This window comes from Strongylocentrotus purpuratus, unplaced genomic scaffold, assembly GCF_000002235.5.
Source record: "Strongylocentrotus purpuratus isolate Spur 01 unplaced genomic scaffold, Spur_5.0 spur5_scaffold_6, whole genome shotgun sequence".
Taxonomy (NCBI): domain Eukaryota; kingdom Metazoa; phylum Echinodermata; class Echinoidea; order Camarodonta; family Strongylocentrotidae; genus Strongylocentrotus; species Strongylocentrotus purpuratus.
The window spans coordinates 17,105,161-17,122,527 of NW_022145612.1; the positions used below are offsets into that span (position 1 = coordinate 17,105,161).

The 17,367-nt window shown below is 38.8% G+C and overlaps 1 protein-coding gene across 1 annotated transcript; it reads right to left on the reverse strand.

Annotated features, from left to right (window-relative positions):
- Positions 1-865: 865 nt before the first annotated feature.
- LOC115919187 lies at positions 866-4,674 on the reverse strand. The gene is made up of 2 exons (XM_030972332.1): positions 3,606-4,674; positions 866-2,505 (listed from the first exon to the last, which is right to left on the reverse strand). Exons 1-2 carry the CDS (start codon positions 4,458-4,460, stop codon positions 1,900-1,902), a joined length of 1,461 nt encoding a protein of 486 aa, XP_030828192.1. The 5' UTR covers positions 4,461-4,674; the 3' UTR covers positions 866-1,899.
- Between the last annotated feature and the right edge of the window lie 12,693 nt (positions 4,675-17,367).

Here is a 17,367-nt window from a genome sequence, read left to right on the forward strand (position 1 = left end):
CCCCCCCCCCACACACACACACACACACACTCCAATAACGTCTCCCAAGCCTTCTGGAATAACCCCCGATCTCCCGATTACAATTCTGCTCCTCTTTGTAGGGCCGAGCGGGGCTTCATCATGAGTGCTTTTACATGAACCTTTTTAAAATAAATATATTATGCTGGATTTCGACCCGGATTGCAAAGACTAAAATGACAGGGTGATCATCCCCAGTATACGCTTGCAGTTCACAGTCATGTGCACCCCCTTCCTCCGTATTCCCTTATATACCGTTACCGTCAATGCCATTTACATATGGCCGGCCCCCTCTTCAATAACGGCCCCAAGCCTTCGGGAATGACCCCCAAAATGTCCTGATTACCATTCTGCCGCCCTTTGGAGGGGCCGGGCGCAGCCTTTTCAGAAGACAGTGTTTTTACACAACTCTTTTCAGGTACTACGGCTCATAAACAAGTATGCTTAGAACTATTGAAAATAAGCTGAATTCAGACTCAGTTTTGCACAACCTAAAAATTACAATACGGACAGTCACCCCCCCCCCCCCCCATCCCCAGTTTTCTCTTACTCGTTGTTTCTGTCACTTTGTGCCATTTCCTTGTCTTTCTTCATTTCTCACCCGGCTTCTCTCTTCTTTTTCCTTTCTCTTTTCTCTCTCTCTCTCTCTCTCTCTTTCTTTTCTCTCTTTTTTCTTTTCTCTTCTCCTTTCTTCTCCTTATTTCTCTCCTCCTTTCTTTTATCCCTTCTTTTCTTCCTCTTTTTTCCTTTTTTTTTTTGGCGCCGCTAATAGGGGGGCCGCGGCCGTTTCGGCCCCCCTGGATCCGCCACTGATGTCTAGAACACATTAAGACAAAGACACGAATGCTTTTTCTCCTTCATCAATACTTTATTTCAAAAGTTTAACAAACAATATCAAAGCTTCGCTTGGTGAATGTTTGGATAGTAGGTTTACATGTAAACGTAGAGACATATCTAGCCATGTATCTTGTCATGTGTTTTCGACTTTATGCAGTACGTTTCGAAAGGTAGAAATGATTGTATTTGTTGGGTTAAACATAACACGGTGTAACTTTAATAAAATCATGTTTGTGATTAAAACCCGTGATAGAAATACAGTTTAAATCCCTCAAATTCAACCGGGTTTGTTTCCTACCAAATTCCTGATGCATTATGTATAATGTGTTGACTTGAACGAATATGTATCTGCTGGAAATTGTCGCATAAATATGCCAGCACACCTTTTATAAATCCTGCACCAAATATCCCGTAAACAGTATTATCATGCAGGCAGTCTCATTGTGCTACAAATGTGTACAGTAAAACTATGTTTCTGATGTGTTGCTCAACTTGCTCGTGAATTGGTCAATTTCAGAGTTTGATCACTCAAAGTAAATAACACTTATCTATGGGGCAACTTCATTAAAAAAAAAAAGATCTATTCAAAATAAAATAAGAAAAATGCAAAGTCTAAATATTTAAACATGAGGCGCATAAAATTGTAGATGTGTGGAATTTAATAACTTCAGTCTCTCCGTGCGGCCTGTATAGCAATAACTGTTGTCATTGTACGCCTGATTGACATTATCATGATTTTTAAATGTACGAATACTTATGTTATCACTTATCAATCACCTACGTATCACATTTGACTGATTACAATTAGTTTCTACTGATAAATGTCTCTTATATCAGCTGAAGTAGTACAAACTTTAAGATCTGAACGAGTAACGAAAAGAGTGAAAACAAAAATACAGTGCCCTTCCATGCAACTTAAAATAAAGAAAAAACGAACACCTAACACTAACACAGCAACACAGTTGCCAGATTGCAGGTAAACACATAAAAGGAGAGTCTCATTTCAGGCCGTCCTAAAAATTCAGACGAGGTAGTTCAGCATGTTTAGTCTTCATCAGCCTCCACATTCAGTATTCGTAGTGGTCTTATGTTGTGACTGATTGCGTGAAGGAACTGTACCATGTCGCGCCTTCCATCACGCAAGTCCATGCAAAGGTTGCGGAGCCTCTGCTGCAGATCACGGTACACCCTCTTGGTTTCCTTCCGTGGTGGGTTTCCCATCATGAACTGGGAAATCGCGACTTCAACCGCTGCTTGCTCTGCCTTCAGGTTTTTCACGGCTTTCCAGAAGGTCGGATGATAATGTCCCACCTGCTTTAAGAAGCCGAAGTTCCATGACTCGCACGCATTGTTTGTGCGCGGATTGCCGTCTATTGTGGCCTGATGCACATTCCAGACATGCGGTGGGAAGATGGCTGGGAGGCGGTAGCGCATGTTGAATTGCTGTCCTTGTCGTTGCTGCTCAGGCCCTCTGATATACGTTCTCTCAAAGTACTGCAATAGAGCATTGCCCTCCGGAGGAGCGACGGCATTCACGTACTCGAAGCCTCGCACCACATCTCCTTCCGGTAGGAACGCCAATCCATCAAGCATTCCCACGAAGTGGCGGAAGTCAGCATCTTCACGATAGTGCTCTCCCAAACCAAGCTCCTGCATGAACAAAGACAATTCATATAAGTGAGAATAATATTTACACAAGGTGTTGAGCTACTAGTTTTTAAAAAGTCTCTAAACGCTTTAACAAACAAAATAAAATAATAAACAATGACATATATAATAAACAAAACCCAAACCATAACCCCCCCCCCCCCAAAAAAAAAAGCAAATAAACCTACAAATACCAATTCATATGAAACACACATCTATGTGAACAGAGAAAGTTAAACTTAATCATCAAAAGCAATTCTGAATAAATGTGTCTTGGGGCAAGTTTTGAATTGGTTAACAGTCTGACAGTTTTGACATTTAAAGGTAGTTTGTTTTAAAGTTCAGAAGAAGCTTTGCAAAAAAAGCGATGACCATAAGAAAGAGTTGACACCAAAGAAGACACGAGGTTTAATTGTATGCTGGAGTGCCCCAAAGAAACTACAGTACTTTCATATTTTTTTTAATGCCAAAATAATCTTACATTTGACTTAGAAATGGGAAGACAAAACAGTGTGTCTCAAAACATAGAAATCGAATTTAACGGCAAAAATAATGAATACATCATTTTACAAGATATGTATTGAAAGCTATGCTTCAGTCTCTACTTTCATTTGATGCAGAATTTGATATGAATAATTCATGCATGATTGAATTACAACAATGAAAAGTATCTCTATCAAAATTGGATTTGTATATGCAAATTGCAATAAATATAGCTTTTGATAATTTTGTCATGAAATCCGGTTTCTTTTTTTTTCTTCTGGGGCATACTGTGTATTTCAGTTAATTTTATTATTCCCACGATACCAACGAAAAAAACGTTGTTCACAGCATCCGATATTCTTTGAGCAATACAGTTTTCACGTATAATCGATTAATTCAATAATAATTAATAGAAAATGAGTATCCTTAATCATAGGATTATCACATTGATCAAAATAAAGTAGTCCTATTTCTGACATGTTGGAATAAAATGAGCTTTCCTATTTGAAATAAAATTTTACGCAATACGCATTATCTTGTTTGACAGAATGATGTTCCCTACAAAATCATAAATTTAGGTTCGTTGTTTAAAGGAAAACAGTAATTGATGTAATATTCACCTGTACGCGCCTCCAGGTTGACTGCGTCAAGTGGTAGAAGCACCCCTGGTTTCGATGAGGGGTGAAAACTGCCTCTGCTGCTCGCATGGCGGCAATCTCGAAATCAGTTATGATTGTGGCAAGCATGGGTTGGAGTCCTAGTTCTGCAATCTTGTCCAGCACCGCTTGGAACAATTCTTGATATGTTTCTCTGGATTTGTTTTGCAAAAAGGCGTAAAGCACAGTGATTTCCACTTCCCCCAGAGGCACTCGAATGATGTAAAGTTGTTTGAAAAGTTTCGGAGACATGGCAAAATTGCCATCCATAAAACAAAGTTGGGCATTTGCGAAGTGGGTAAGACACTCCTCTGTGGCGAACGCAATGATTCTACTCCGAGCTTGTGGACCGTTGTCGTATAGGAGGAACTGCGTTGGGTTGGGCCCATCCGTCATCGTTTGTTCTGGGTTCATGTTCAATTCTGCTAGGGTTGCAGGCTCCAGAGGTCCTCTGCGTTGATTTAAGATTGTCCTTCTGATAACGGTGCGGCTCGGAAGACTTCCCTGTGCTTCTCTAGGCAGATTTCTCACCGTATCAGTGTAAATTTGTTTGGGTGTGTCATTGGTTGTCGATGCCCGTGCCTTCATTTGCTGCCGCGCTTTTGCTATCTCCGCTCCTACTAGGTCAACGTCATGGTTGTGTGGGTTAGCTGTGTTCGGTTGGGCCCGATTGAGATCTGTTTTTAAGGTTCCTTTGCACCCACGTGTACGCCTCACACACTTCCAAAGAATGGACACCTTGCCCTCAAATACTTTCGTGTACATATGCCCCTCATATATGACCTTCATTCCACCCTTATTTGATGCAATTACCTCCATCGCATGTCGTTTGTCCTTTTTGATATCTATACGTTCTTGTCGAGGGAATAATTGATGCCCATTGCTGTTCTCCCAGACTATTTATACCTCAATATTAATCCGCAATCAACTTTTTTGCGCATCATTATATAAATAACGATGTAACTTAAACCGAACCTCTGCAAAGCGCGCGCTTCTCTGGAATGTGATGGTGCGGTTGGTATTTAAAGATAAAGTTGAGTTCTGGGGCCCGTCTTACAAAGAGTTACGATTGATCCAAATCAATCGTAAGTCCTCCAATCAGTCGTAAGTTTGCAGTCTCCTATCTCTTATGTACATAGTTACGATTGATATCAATCGCAAATAAGTTACGATTGATATCAACTCTTTGTAAGACGGGGCCCTGGTCTTGCGATTGCATTATGAAAGGAACGGTGTGGAAGCAATCAGAAAAGGTTGATCATCTAGCATAAACATGTAAGCATTTGTGTATAGTGCAAGGTTTTGGAGTCATCAAAATGATAAAAACTTTGGCCCAGTCTTGGTAGTAACAAGCACTGTACACAGAAAGATATTGATATGGGACTAACACACATATGGCAATCAAATCGGGCCTCATTTTAAAGCTGTTACTTGTCATATCTGGGATATGAAGTCATTTGAAATAGATTTTCAGGGAATAACTTTTTTCTTTGATGTTCTTCCACACTTGCATAATAAGAATGATAACAAACGCTCACAAATTATTGTTCACCTTTCCCCAGAACTCAACTTTCTCTTTAATTGATGGAACATGGGCGGTTTTCTGCTTTGTATCGGAGTAACAAAGCTGCTTATTGATTTTTTCCCAGGCTATTTTATACCGCAATAGTAATCGACAATATTTTATTGCAACGCGCGCACTTCGGGAATGTGATGGGTTAGCATTGATAACATGGCTTCCTGCTTTGTTTCAGAGTATCAAAATACCAAGCCCACAAGAAAGTGGAATTATCGGAAATATGCATTTATTGGAAATTACATATAATAGTAGTCATTGCTACGCAGTTTAAATGTCCAACAATCTTCAAAAGTGAAGGAGAAGTGGGAGGGGGGGGGGGAGGTTCATAGATATCTGATCCTATTTTGGGGGCTGTACTGACTTTTCTTTTTATTTAATAATTACACCATGGAGCGACAACTCAGCCTATAAAACATGGCCAAACTTCTCGATTATAGAAATCTTTTTCCCCAGAAGTTTGCTCAGTGTACCAGTACCATTTGCTTTTACAAAAGCATACCGGTATATAAATATTGAATAAGGCAGACTAATGGGACATGCATGGTTGCTACTCCGAGTTTCACGCCTTGCAAGCGATCATCAGACGACTGATAGCATTCTTCAAAGTACATGATTCCTCTGCAACCTTGGTACAAATACGCTCAAAATAAGACTTAACTAATACAATACCTGAATACAATATAATAAGAATTACTCATGAGTACTTCTAATTGTATTTTATTAGTTAAGTCTTATTTTAGGGGTATTTGTACCAAGGTTGAAGGCAGGGGCGTATATCCCATGAATATCTACAAATCTAACCCTATAAACCCGGGGCCGTATGCTAAATTGTTTTTCCAATGGACTATCTATAGTAATTGTGTATGCGCAAATGATCATTTTCCTCGACGACATAAATATACGAATTATTTCGTAAACTTAGTCAACATCAAAGCTATATATTTTAATGCAGGTGCGGAGCTAGGATCCTATTTCAGGGAGGGGCGGTACTCGGTAGTGAGCAAGCGAAGCGTGCTCATTAGGGGTGTCGGTGTTAGGCCTCCCGCACGAAGCGTGGAAGCTTAGACGTTTCCTTAAATTATTAGGAAAAGAAGACGATTTATTGTACCGATCTCGACTGTTAATCCTTGTCTGGATGAGGTTCCCCCCCCCCCCTCCCGCGCGAAGCGCGAAAGCTTTGACGTATTATTAAATTATTATAAAATGTAGACGATTTGCTGCACCGTTCTCGATGTTGATCCTTGTCTAAATTCAGTTTCTCCCCTCCCGCGCAAAGCGCGGAAGCTTTGACATTTCATTAAATTATTAGAAAGTAGATGATTCGTTGAACCGTGCTCGACTTTTAATCCTTGTCTGAATTCAGTTTCTCCCCCTCCCGCGCGAAGCGCGGAAGCTTTAGAGGTTTCATAAATTATGAAAAAAAGCAGAAGATTCGGTGTACTGTTCTCGAATTCATCTTAATCCTTATCTGAATTCAGATCTCCCCCTCCCGCGCAAAGCGCGGAAGTTATGGCGTTTCATTACATTATTAGAGAAAGTAGACGATTCGTTGAACAGTACTCGACTCTTAATCCTTATCTGAATTCAGTCCCCCCCCCCTCCCCCCCCCCCCCCCCCCCCCTCTGCGCGAATCGCGGAAGCTTTGACGTTTTCTCAAATTATTAGAGAAAGAAATCAGTTTGTTGTACCGCTGTTGACTCTTAATCCTTGTTTGAATTAGTTTCCCTGAAAATTTTTAATCTCTGATTTCTTTAGCTGATATTATAGGAAAGTGAAACTTCGAGAAAATACAAGTATTGTAGTTGTAGTCACTCTCGAAGTCATCACAGCGGATAAAAAGTCACAGTTCGTAGGGGAAAAAACTTGTCGGCTGACCGACAATATACATCTCACCGACTTCAAACTTCTGCATTGATATAGTACACGAGGATCGAGCAAAAATACCGACACAGCTGACCCGACACAGCAACATATTTACCCATGTCTTTCTTTTACTTCCACTCCTCCTTTCTCAGGCTCTTACCTCCCCCCTCTCTCCTCTCTTCACCCCCCCCCCCGTTTCTTTTGTTTACCTTTTCTTCTTTCTTTTTCTTTTTTCATTTTCTTCCTTTTCTTTCTTTTTCTTTCTTTCCTCTTCTCCCTCTTTTTCTTTTTTCTCTTTCTTTCCTTTCTCTTTCTTTTCCTTTCTTTCTTTTCTTTTCCTTTCCCTCTCTTTTTCCCCTCCCCCTTTTCTCTTTTTTCCCGACGGCAGCGCAATTTTACCGACAATATCCTGACAGGTGGAGGGGTGTCGCACCCCCACACCCCCCCCCCTTTGGCGACGCCCCTGGTTATAGGATAATCATGTACTTTTAAGAATGCTATCAATTGCCTGAAGATTGCTTGCAAGGCGCGAAACTCGGAGTAGAAACCATGTCCCATTAGTCTGCCTGCTCTGCCTTGGAATTGACCACTGTTCGGAAGGATATATAGCAAAGCATAATATAAGAGGAAGGGGGAGAGCAGCCGGGTCACCGTGCCCCTGAAGAAGAATACCCTTCCCTCCCCCCCCCCCCCCCCCGTCTTCCTTCGGCAATAGTCGGGCAAAAAGTCACAATTTGGGGCCGAAAGGTAAACAAATTTAAACTGGGAAAGTGGAAAATAAAGCAGCGGTGAAATAACAACTGCAGAATATCCCTCGCTGTTCTTTTTCGATAAGCCTAATATATAACCCGGGTGTAACCATAACAAACTTGCCACATGATTTTGTTTTTATTTTATACCTCTAACATTAATACCTCTGACGTTTTTTCCTCTGACATTTTTACCTCTGACATTTTTACCTCTGACATTTTTTCCTCTGACATTTTTACCTCTGACATTTTTACCTCTGACATTTTTACCTCTGACATTTTTTCCTCTGACATTTTTTCCTCTGACATTTTTACCTCTGACATTTTTACCTCTGACATTTTTACCTCTGACATTTTTTCCTCTGACATTTTTACCTCTGACATTTTTACCTCTGACATTTTTTCCTCTGACATTTTTACCTCTGACATTTTTTCCTCTGACATTTTTTCCTCTGACATTTTTTCCTCTGACATTTTTTCCTCTGACATTTTTACCTCTGACATTTTTACCTCTGACATTTTTACCTCTGACATTTTTTCCTCTGACATTTTTACCTCTGACATTTTTACCTCTGACATTTTTTCCTCTGACATTTTTACCTCTGACATTTTTTCCTCTGACATTTTTTCCTCTGACATTTTTACCTCTGACATTTTTACCTCTGACATTTTTACCTCTGACATTTTTACCTCTGACATTTTTACCTCTGACATTTTTTCCTCTGACATTTTTACCTCTGACATTTTTACACCGAGCCATATAGCCAAGCAGTGCATATAGAATGTTTGATCAACTGTGACTGGCATGATGAAATTTATATTGAAGCAATGTTAACCATGCAAGGACCCGATGTTATTCTTACCGATGTCTAGCCAATCAAGATAGAGCTTGAGTGATTGGTTTTATGATCCATACAGAGATGATAAAAGAAAAGAGATCTCGTTATCAGTTTGCTTGCCTATAACAAACCCTCATGAGCTGGGACGGTACATCGAAAATAATGAAGGGAAGGGTGACATGATAATCTTGTCTCAAAATTATAGCTCTGTATAGACAAACAAATCGACGAGAGAAAACATTTGAAGTAGTTGCACATCTTCATCGTCAAGAGTAAACGCAATGGCTCAGTGGTAAAGAGCAGTGGTAACGTAACCGAGAGATTCCAGGTTCGAAACCAAGTCAATGCGCGAGTCGTGCCCTTTGATTAAATTAATCATTATTAGGCAGTAATCGTCATTTTCAGGTCCCTCGGAGAGGAATTAAAGCTGTCGATCCCATTGTCGCTTACTAGTAAGCATAAAAACTTGGCTTAGCAGTCAGTTAAAGAAATATTCAATCGTAGATGGATGCTCACATCGTTGCTTTTAGCACTGCCGTCCTGTTCTTTTTCTTTTTTTTCATTTGCCTGTCGAAAGTTGTGAAAGGGCGCTTCATGTTTTGCTCCCCACTTCTGTGTGGGTGCCTCCTTCTTTCTAATGAGTGCGATTGGATTCGAAACATTTCCTCAATTAACATCAACTTCACGTTCGCATCAATCACCACATTCTAACATCCTTCACACATACAAGCCAACAAGCATTTACCGATTTAGCCACGATGTCGCCATTAATCTACAGCTAGTCACGTGTTTATGACGTAAACAATACATCAACGAGTGGAGATAAAGTGTTAAACATGAGGTAAATAAACGTGGGCACATATGTCTCTTAGTGTGATACATGCTACCTCTTTAATGCTTTCCGGTAAGTGATTTGAAACCAAAATCCAATAATTAAAAAAATCTAGCGTAACGGACATGATGACAGATTAAGCGTAACGTACATGACACATTAATTTTGACTGCTTTTTATAAATCCCTATATAGCTTTGCTTTAACAATAATGTTCAATGTGTCGTGGATAGCTTGTATCGGTAATCTCTGATCCATTCACCATAATTTACGAAAAATGAAGCAAATCTGAAGTAATTATCGAGTGGAATAATGAGATCCAAAGATTGAAGGTTTTGAATAACAATGTTGCCACATTTTGCCCTAAAAATGTTTTTTCGGAGAAAAATCAGTGTATTAAGGGATTATTATTAAGATGGTATTAATCAAGTTGTTGTCAGGAACCCATCTGTGTGATGTCGTGCAGTCATATTAAGAGGTAACGTGTTAGTCATGATAGATGAGCCGATGTCCTCAGTTGCCTTGTATCCCCATTACCATGATCTAACTCTCACCTGTATGGTGTATTTTGGGAGCTATAAAGAGGTGTGAGAGATACATTAAAACGTGCAGAAGCAGCTACAGCAGTTAAAGGGTGCGTCAATTTGTTCGACAAGAAACCATATTGTGTATAAAACTTACATTACCGTATATCGATTGATATACAACTACGCTCAATTTCCCCTATTTCATTTTGAGGAGCCTTTGAATTCAAATGTCTCAGAATTATGGCGCCGTATAAATGCTGTGAAATGCATCCTCATCATCTTCATCATCAACATCATCACCAATCACCATCATCATTATGAAAGGAACGAACCTAGGAATTCCGCGGCACTTCTCACCTATATGCCTATTTACCAATAAATTTAATTAAATATTATTGCTCAGCTTCTTGTAGTTAACTTTCTTACCCTTACAAATTAGACACAGAATCAAAATTAAATCCATTGTTTTTTTTACATTACTACCATTAAAATAGGTTGAGGGAAATTGTGGAAATGCCCCAAGTATCTCGTCGAAGCCTTTTAGCTCAATTTTAGTATTCCTGGGCTTCAGCATCAAAGTGTTATTCTATCGAGTTGATACTCTTTCAATCATGCATTCGACGTTTTAACATTCAGATCAGATACACCAGAAAGAGAGTTACCAGAAGGGTGCACTCTTAACCAACACTCGAGAAGTAATTCTAGCTTTTAGATTGAGAAACGAGAACATGGTAGGAATTTTGGATGAGGGCTGGTTGTTATTTTGCTCCAAGTGGATGAGGGTGATGTAGAATGACAGGACGAAGGACAACCTCGATAAGATCCCGTTACCATGACAACGTCTGTACCTCTATCGCTTAACTAAGGAGTCATGCAAACACTACCTCGAATATAACCCAAAATGACTAAAAACGAGTTCATAATTTTATTCCAATACACCATTTTGTACAGCTTCATTCACGAAAGATAAATTGATGTATAAAGATTATGCTAATTATTTGAAATACATGTATTCTACAGGGTTTTGTGAAGAAATGATTGGTGACAATAACAACCAATGTCATGGAATTCATTTGACACCATTCCTTTATAAATTTAGACCGTAATTTGCATCGTGGTATAAAAATAATTCTCTTCTGCAGAAATGTTTCTGGCTTTAGCAATTTTCTCTCAGCTTTCGCGGATGTTAAATTTTTACATTCCACGACAGAAAAAAATAATTTTAACACTAAGGAAAAAAAATGCCAATGTAAACATGGTAAATCCAACATGATCACAAAGATTTTCAAGAAATTAACTTATGTTAAATGGTCAATGCCCTATTCTGTTGCCTTTAGAAATAAAGTTCGGATTATGTAATAATGACATTGCTCGAACATTTCAAAAGCTGATGGGCAAACCTAGTGAAATTTCTTTAGGTTGATTTCTTGAAAGTCTTTGTGATCGTGTTATTAAGAGCAGTGTTCATCAATCAGCACGCGTTACATTTTGTGCAATTAGAATTCAATGGCCTCAGCCTCAAGAACTGACCTCTCTCCGCTGCCGAAGATATCTTTGAAACTCAAGTGATATACGGCTAAGAGAAGCGGTGTAGTGCGGTGATATGTCGGTCATTGGAAGTAGGTAGTGCTGTCATTAAGTAGTAAGGCGAACTCATTCGTATAAGTAACGGTCGTGGCGTCGTGGAGCAAATAAGATTGAATCAAAGTAAACTCGTTAAAACCAGGAAATGCAATACGATGAGGAGATCCTTCTGAGAGGAACTTAAATATTGGTAGCCGCCCGTGACCCTCTCATTCGCCCGCTTTCTCTCTGTCTCTCTCTGTCTCTCTCTCTTTCTGTCTGTCTCTCCATCTTATTCTCTCTTTTAATAGTCAGTTATTTTCCCCCTCTCCAATAATGACACGATTGCAGAGACTTTCGAGAAATCCACTAGAGGGCAACCATATCGTATCTCTATTAAAATCGTGTTCTCATTACGTAATCATTATGGCAGAGACACGATCACACGGTGACATTTCAAAAGGTGACACACAAGGCTAAAAAATAATATTGCCATATTAGGTTTTTTTAATTTTTTTATATTTGCGATCGTGATCCATCCCTTTTCTTTGTGAAAACGCAGACCTTTTCATAATTTTATTTTCAATAAGAGGATTATCATAAAAACGTCCCTGTTCATCCAAACTGTAAATATTTCGCAGCATGCATAATTTGAGTTTATCTCAGAACAGCTCGATTTCTTTCTCGACTATTTGAACGCCACCGTAAACAGCCACCCCAAGCATTCGATTCGCAATTAGATTGGCTTTCGACGTTTCTAAAGGGTTATTGAGGTAGATGGTAAACGAAGTTAAAACACACCCTGACAGGCAAGTGTACTCGTTAGAGGTGTAATAGGGAGTCGCTAAAACGCAACATAAGGTTCTCAATAACAATCCTCAAGCAGCGTGAGGTTATCGACACGACATGCTTAAAGCGGGGTAATAACCAGCAAATGGTTGGTTAGAGCATGGCACTGGCGTATTTTGAAGGAGGGGCAAGGGGACAATTTGCCCCTCCTGATAAATTTCCGACCAAGAAGAACGTGAGAGCAGGTTAGGGAATCATTTGGAAGTTGTTAATGGAAGATGGCTACTGCATGGAAACGTATGGCACAAAGACGCATTATATCATTCTAAAAAAATATATTATTACAATTTTAACTTATTAAGAAACTTTTTTCTCGCTAATAAAGCAATGAAATCAGGATTTTCATTTGGGGACACCCCCTTGCTGAATGTGTTACCATCAGGTCTATTGTTTTGCCCCTCCTGATGCCAAGGTGTGGATACGCAACTGGAGCATAGACACTAACACGACCATGATTAGAGAAAGAGTAAAAAACCGTTGAGCTCGAAGTTTAAAGGTAATTTTCAGTTTTAGTAACTATAAGGAAATTATAATGCTGATGCTTGAATAATTGAATTGCGCTGAAATAGCCCTTGGCATTAAAACGTGTAGACATCAGTGGTGGATTAGGTTCTAGATTTTGGCGGTGAAACAAACATAATATACCGTGAACAACAATAATGACACAGCGCTTTTCTATACCAATGAAAATAATAAAGATGAACAATTTCATTTTCTCTTTGTTTTCTCCCTGATGTGGTATTAGTTCAGATTCAACCTTTTTTTTTGGGGGGGGGGGGGAGGAGTAGGGGAGAATGGGTTATTAACAAGGACATATCTATTTGAGGTGCAAGTATGCGCAATATGGGAGACAATATGGAAATCTATTTTCCCATTTTTATTTTGTCATTAGATCCTCAGCATTTAATCTTTTCTTTCTTTCTATAATATTTCATTATGCGATGGAATAAGTAGGATTACTGTAAAAGAAAAATAAATAAACTGAATAAAAAAAAATCAACATTTTGATTATGTTTGAGCATCTGGTGTACATAATAGTAACGTTTTTTTTATTCTCAATGCTTAGACGGTTATACCTTCATCTCTGTATCTTGAAAATGGACATTATTGTAAACAGGGGAAATATTAATGTAGGTCTGCCAGTACGATAATGGCATTACTATGTACATGTATAGGGCACATCTCCAATCCATAATTTTACCCCATGTATTATACTGCATCAGTCGTTACAAAGGTCTGTAAGACTGTAACATAATACAGGCTCACCAGTCCTGATCTGTCGGTGGGGGCCTTTCATTCATCCGCTATCAATATCCAATGTTTGTTTGTTATAATCAATTCTTAATTCGTATTTGTCATGGATCACTGCAATCAAAGTTTCCTCTATTACAAACAAGACAAAGCAATTGCTATTCAAGTAAATTACTGCGAATCTGGGTAAGCGAAACCGATGCCAAAATACAGATGCTGCACGTTTGTCACGTACACAACTGATAAGTTTTTCTGCCAAGACTTCCTCACGCATGTCATGATACATAATGATAATTAACAAAAGACATACTTTGGTGTTATATGACAATGATAAGGATGTCCTCATCAAAATTGTTATCTGAGAACTATATAAACAGTACTTGAAATAAGTATGATATTACTCATCATAATTTTTAAAGGCCCCATAAATGTGTTACGTATTATCGCAATAAACAATAAAACATACATCATTACAAAGTATACCTATGGTACCTGTATACACAAACGTGATTGCTTTCATTTCAATTCTGTATCCCGCTGGAGTTAGCCACAATGCTGGTAATATTTAAAGTCCAACCGAAAACGTATAATCCAAAGTCAATTTCAATTCAAAAGAACATTTTGTTGACATATCAGACATTCATTGGAGTGAGAAAGAAGGTGAGGATCGAGAAAGCATAAGCTTGTGTTGGGTACGCCGAATATACGATAATGATGAAGAAAAAAGAAGGAAAAGGGAATAAAGGAAAGAGAGATAAGGAAAGAGAAGGTATTATAATCTGTTTACGAGTATACATGAAACACTATAATGTCTATATCCTTTCGAAAGTGTCATGGCAATGCGAATAAGTATTGAACATCCGGATATAATCTCCCCTGCCACTCCATTAGGCTCGTTTTTTTTCAAATTTCTTCTCCCCCACCCCCCCCCCCTTTCTTTCCATTGAGTTGAAGCCAAAATAAAAGATAAGGATAGTCAGTTAAATAAAATAGGGAAATCAGATAAACGTGAATAAGGTGAAATTCACCGTTATGATTTAGCTTTCCATTCCGAATAAACAAAATTCAAAATAATTATTAGGGAATTTCCGTTCAGAGTTTCCCATTGATGCCGCATTCTTTGTAAAACCGCAGAAATTCTCAAAATGATTCATTGGGTATATCTGTATAGTATGCCCGGATAGTATGGCGTAATTTTATCCAGGCTCCATGTAGGGTAAAGTTTACCAATGAGGAAACAAGCTAGGGATTTATCACGACATTAATGACACAGTAATAAAACTGAAAGCAATATAAACGAAATAAATTAAATTCATACTCAATAGCCTTCAAGCTCAGACCCAATTCGGAATCAAAATTCAGCACCACCATTCTCTCGTCTCTGCAACTAAAATAGATTTCATGTAAAACATATCCGGGGCTTGTTGGTTTGTTTGTTTGTTTTACCTGACTGCTAAGAAATCATGTGTATGCTTGTAGGTAAACATCCAGGGGACCGATGGCATTAAGTCCTCTCCGAGGGAATTGATATGGAGGATTAATGCCTTTACCAGAGGGTCGACTTGGTTTCGAACCCGGGGCCTCTCGGTCACGAGACCATTGCTCTAACTACTGAGCCATCGCACCTCCTCTGTGATTTAAGTAGGGCCTACACAGTAACATGAGTTTTATTCCTGCAGTTTTCTTACATCGTTATTTTTGATGTGGGTCCTACTTTTCAGTAGAAGAACAATGTTCAGTTGAACAGTAATCATTAAAATATATTATGATAAATGAGCATTTCTTAACGTTAATTTTGAGGAGACGATGGATGAGCATGCAGAAAGGAGAAGCACGGTATGAGGTTGGTCGATAGAATAGAAAATAGAGGGGGGAATTGGAGTCAGTTGGAAAGAGAAATATGAAGATAGATAAAATGGTAGAAGAGGAAAGGGAGATAGAAAGAGAGAGAGAGAGAAAGAAAGAGAGAGAGAGAGAGAAAGAGAGAGAGAGAGAGGGGGGTTGACGGGAGAGATAAATAGAGAGAGAGAGAGAGAGAGAGAGAGAGAGAGACGGGGAGATGGGAGATAGTCTTGAAGAGAGAGAAAAACAGTTATTGATTTTTAAAAAGCACGCTTGACCTTCACCATCACCCTTTCCTGAAAACAACTTTGATAAGATGTGGAAAGGCATCAATTTGTCAAATATCATTCTTTTTCCAGAATAGGCCTAGATGAAACGTATAGAACTAAGTTGTTCTTTTAAGAAATATTTTAAAAAAACAGTAGGATTTCTCAATGAAGAAAAATCGATGAAAATATTGATATTTACGTTGACTAGAACCATCAGAAGTAATTGGTTTAAATCCATGTTTACTACTAATCAATAATAATTTTTTTTTAATCAATAAAAAACATAAAAAATTAAAGCTTGGTTAACTTACCTTAATTGAAAATTCCACTTACAAAGTAAGTTATTCCTTTATAATATCTGCCTCACTTGCACGTGGATATTTCAAAATTAAAAGCAGTCACAAAATTCGAACTGAAGATAATGTAGTTTGGTAATGTTCCCAATAAAGGCGACTTGTTTCTGAAACTCTGAATCTGTATTTTGGACTTTCGCCGGCCGGCCGGCGGTTAATATTAACCAGAGTCCCTAGTATAATCGTGATGAAACGCACGTAGACAACAGGAATTCAGTCATCATCTATAAAGGAGTCCTTATTATGTAAATGAGAATCCGGGTATTTCCACCACCTCCTTGCTGTGAAGCGACTGGGTGGATGTAAACTCTTATTTTGATGACGTAGGTGTGAGTAGGAGTCTCATTCAGGTATATTTTTCAGCCAATGTATGACGAATTAAAGGAGTAAGAAATTGAAGCCCGCCACCCGACGGTCAGCTTTTACAGTCATCGACATGCTTTTACCATGGACCCTACCACATAAGGGAAGCGATCATCATCATCCTGCGAGCCCCAAGCAGTCAACGATAAAAGGATACAGCATGACTATAGATTCTCTTCATAATATTACTATGAAAATATGTATTTTCTTCAAGTAAAAAAGAAAACCATCATTTCGGTTTGTTCCGTTTGATAGGTTTTCTAGATTTTATTTAAACATTCTCTTCTATTAAAGTTTGTTTGTTCTGGAAACATTAATCATTATTCTCAATATTGGACATGGCATTGCTTTCTTGTTAGATCAAAGACACAAAGCTTATAATTATGTTTTCTGTTTTAGCACTTTTCGTGCGACAAAGTCCGGCCCGAGAATTGTAAAAAAAAAAGGGGGTGTATAAACTTTTCACCCGGAGACTTCTTTAAATAGGGGGTGTTTTTTTTTTTTTTTTTTTCTCTCATTTATAATTTGGACTCCTGAGAAATTATTCCGAATTTAGGGGGGTACATTCAGCATTTTTCATGATTTAGGGGGGTCTCCAAGGCAGGAAAAGCCCGCGAAAAGCCCGCGAAAGGGGGGTTCGGAAATGTTGGCAGTCCTCAGATAGGGGGTGCTTTCAAAAAGAGGGAACAAGCATAATGCGTACCCTAAATAACACTGAGTTGGGGGGGGGGGGGCGCCTAGCGCAGCTGGTAAGCATACACCAATGTGCAAATCCTTCATTGTACGGCATACATGTTATTATATTCACCACATGAACAAATAATCCTCCTATATTATAAGTATATCGC

Excerpts from the sequence above, each read along its gene's own strand:
- LOC115919187 (XM_030972332.1), bottom strand. The coding sequence starts at position 4,460 with ATGGAGGTAATTGCATCAAATAAGGGTGGAATGAAGGTCATATATGAG. Across the intron at positions 2,506-3,605 it reads CAACCTGGAGGCGCGTACAG|GAGCTTGGTTTGGGAGAGCA; the intron begins GTGAATATTACA and ends TTGTTCATGCAG.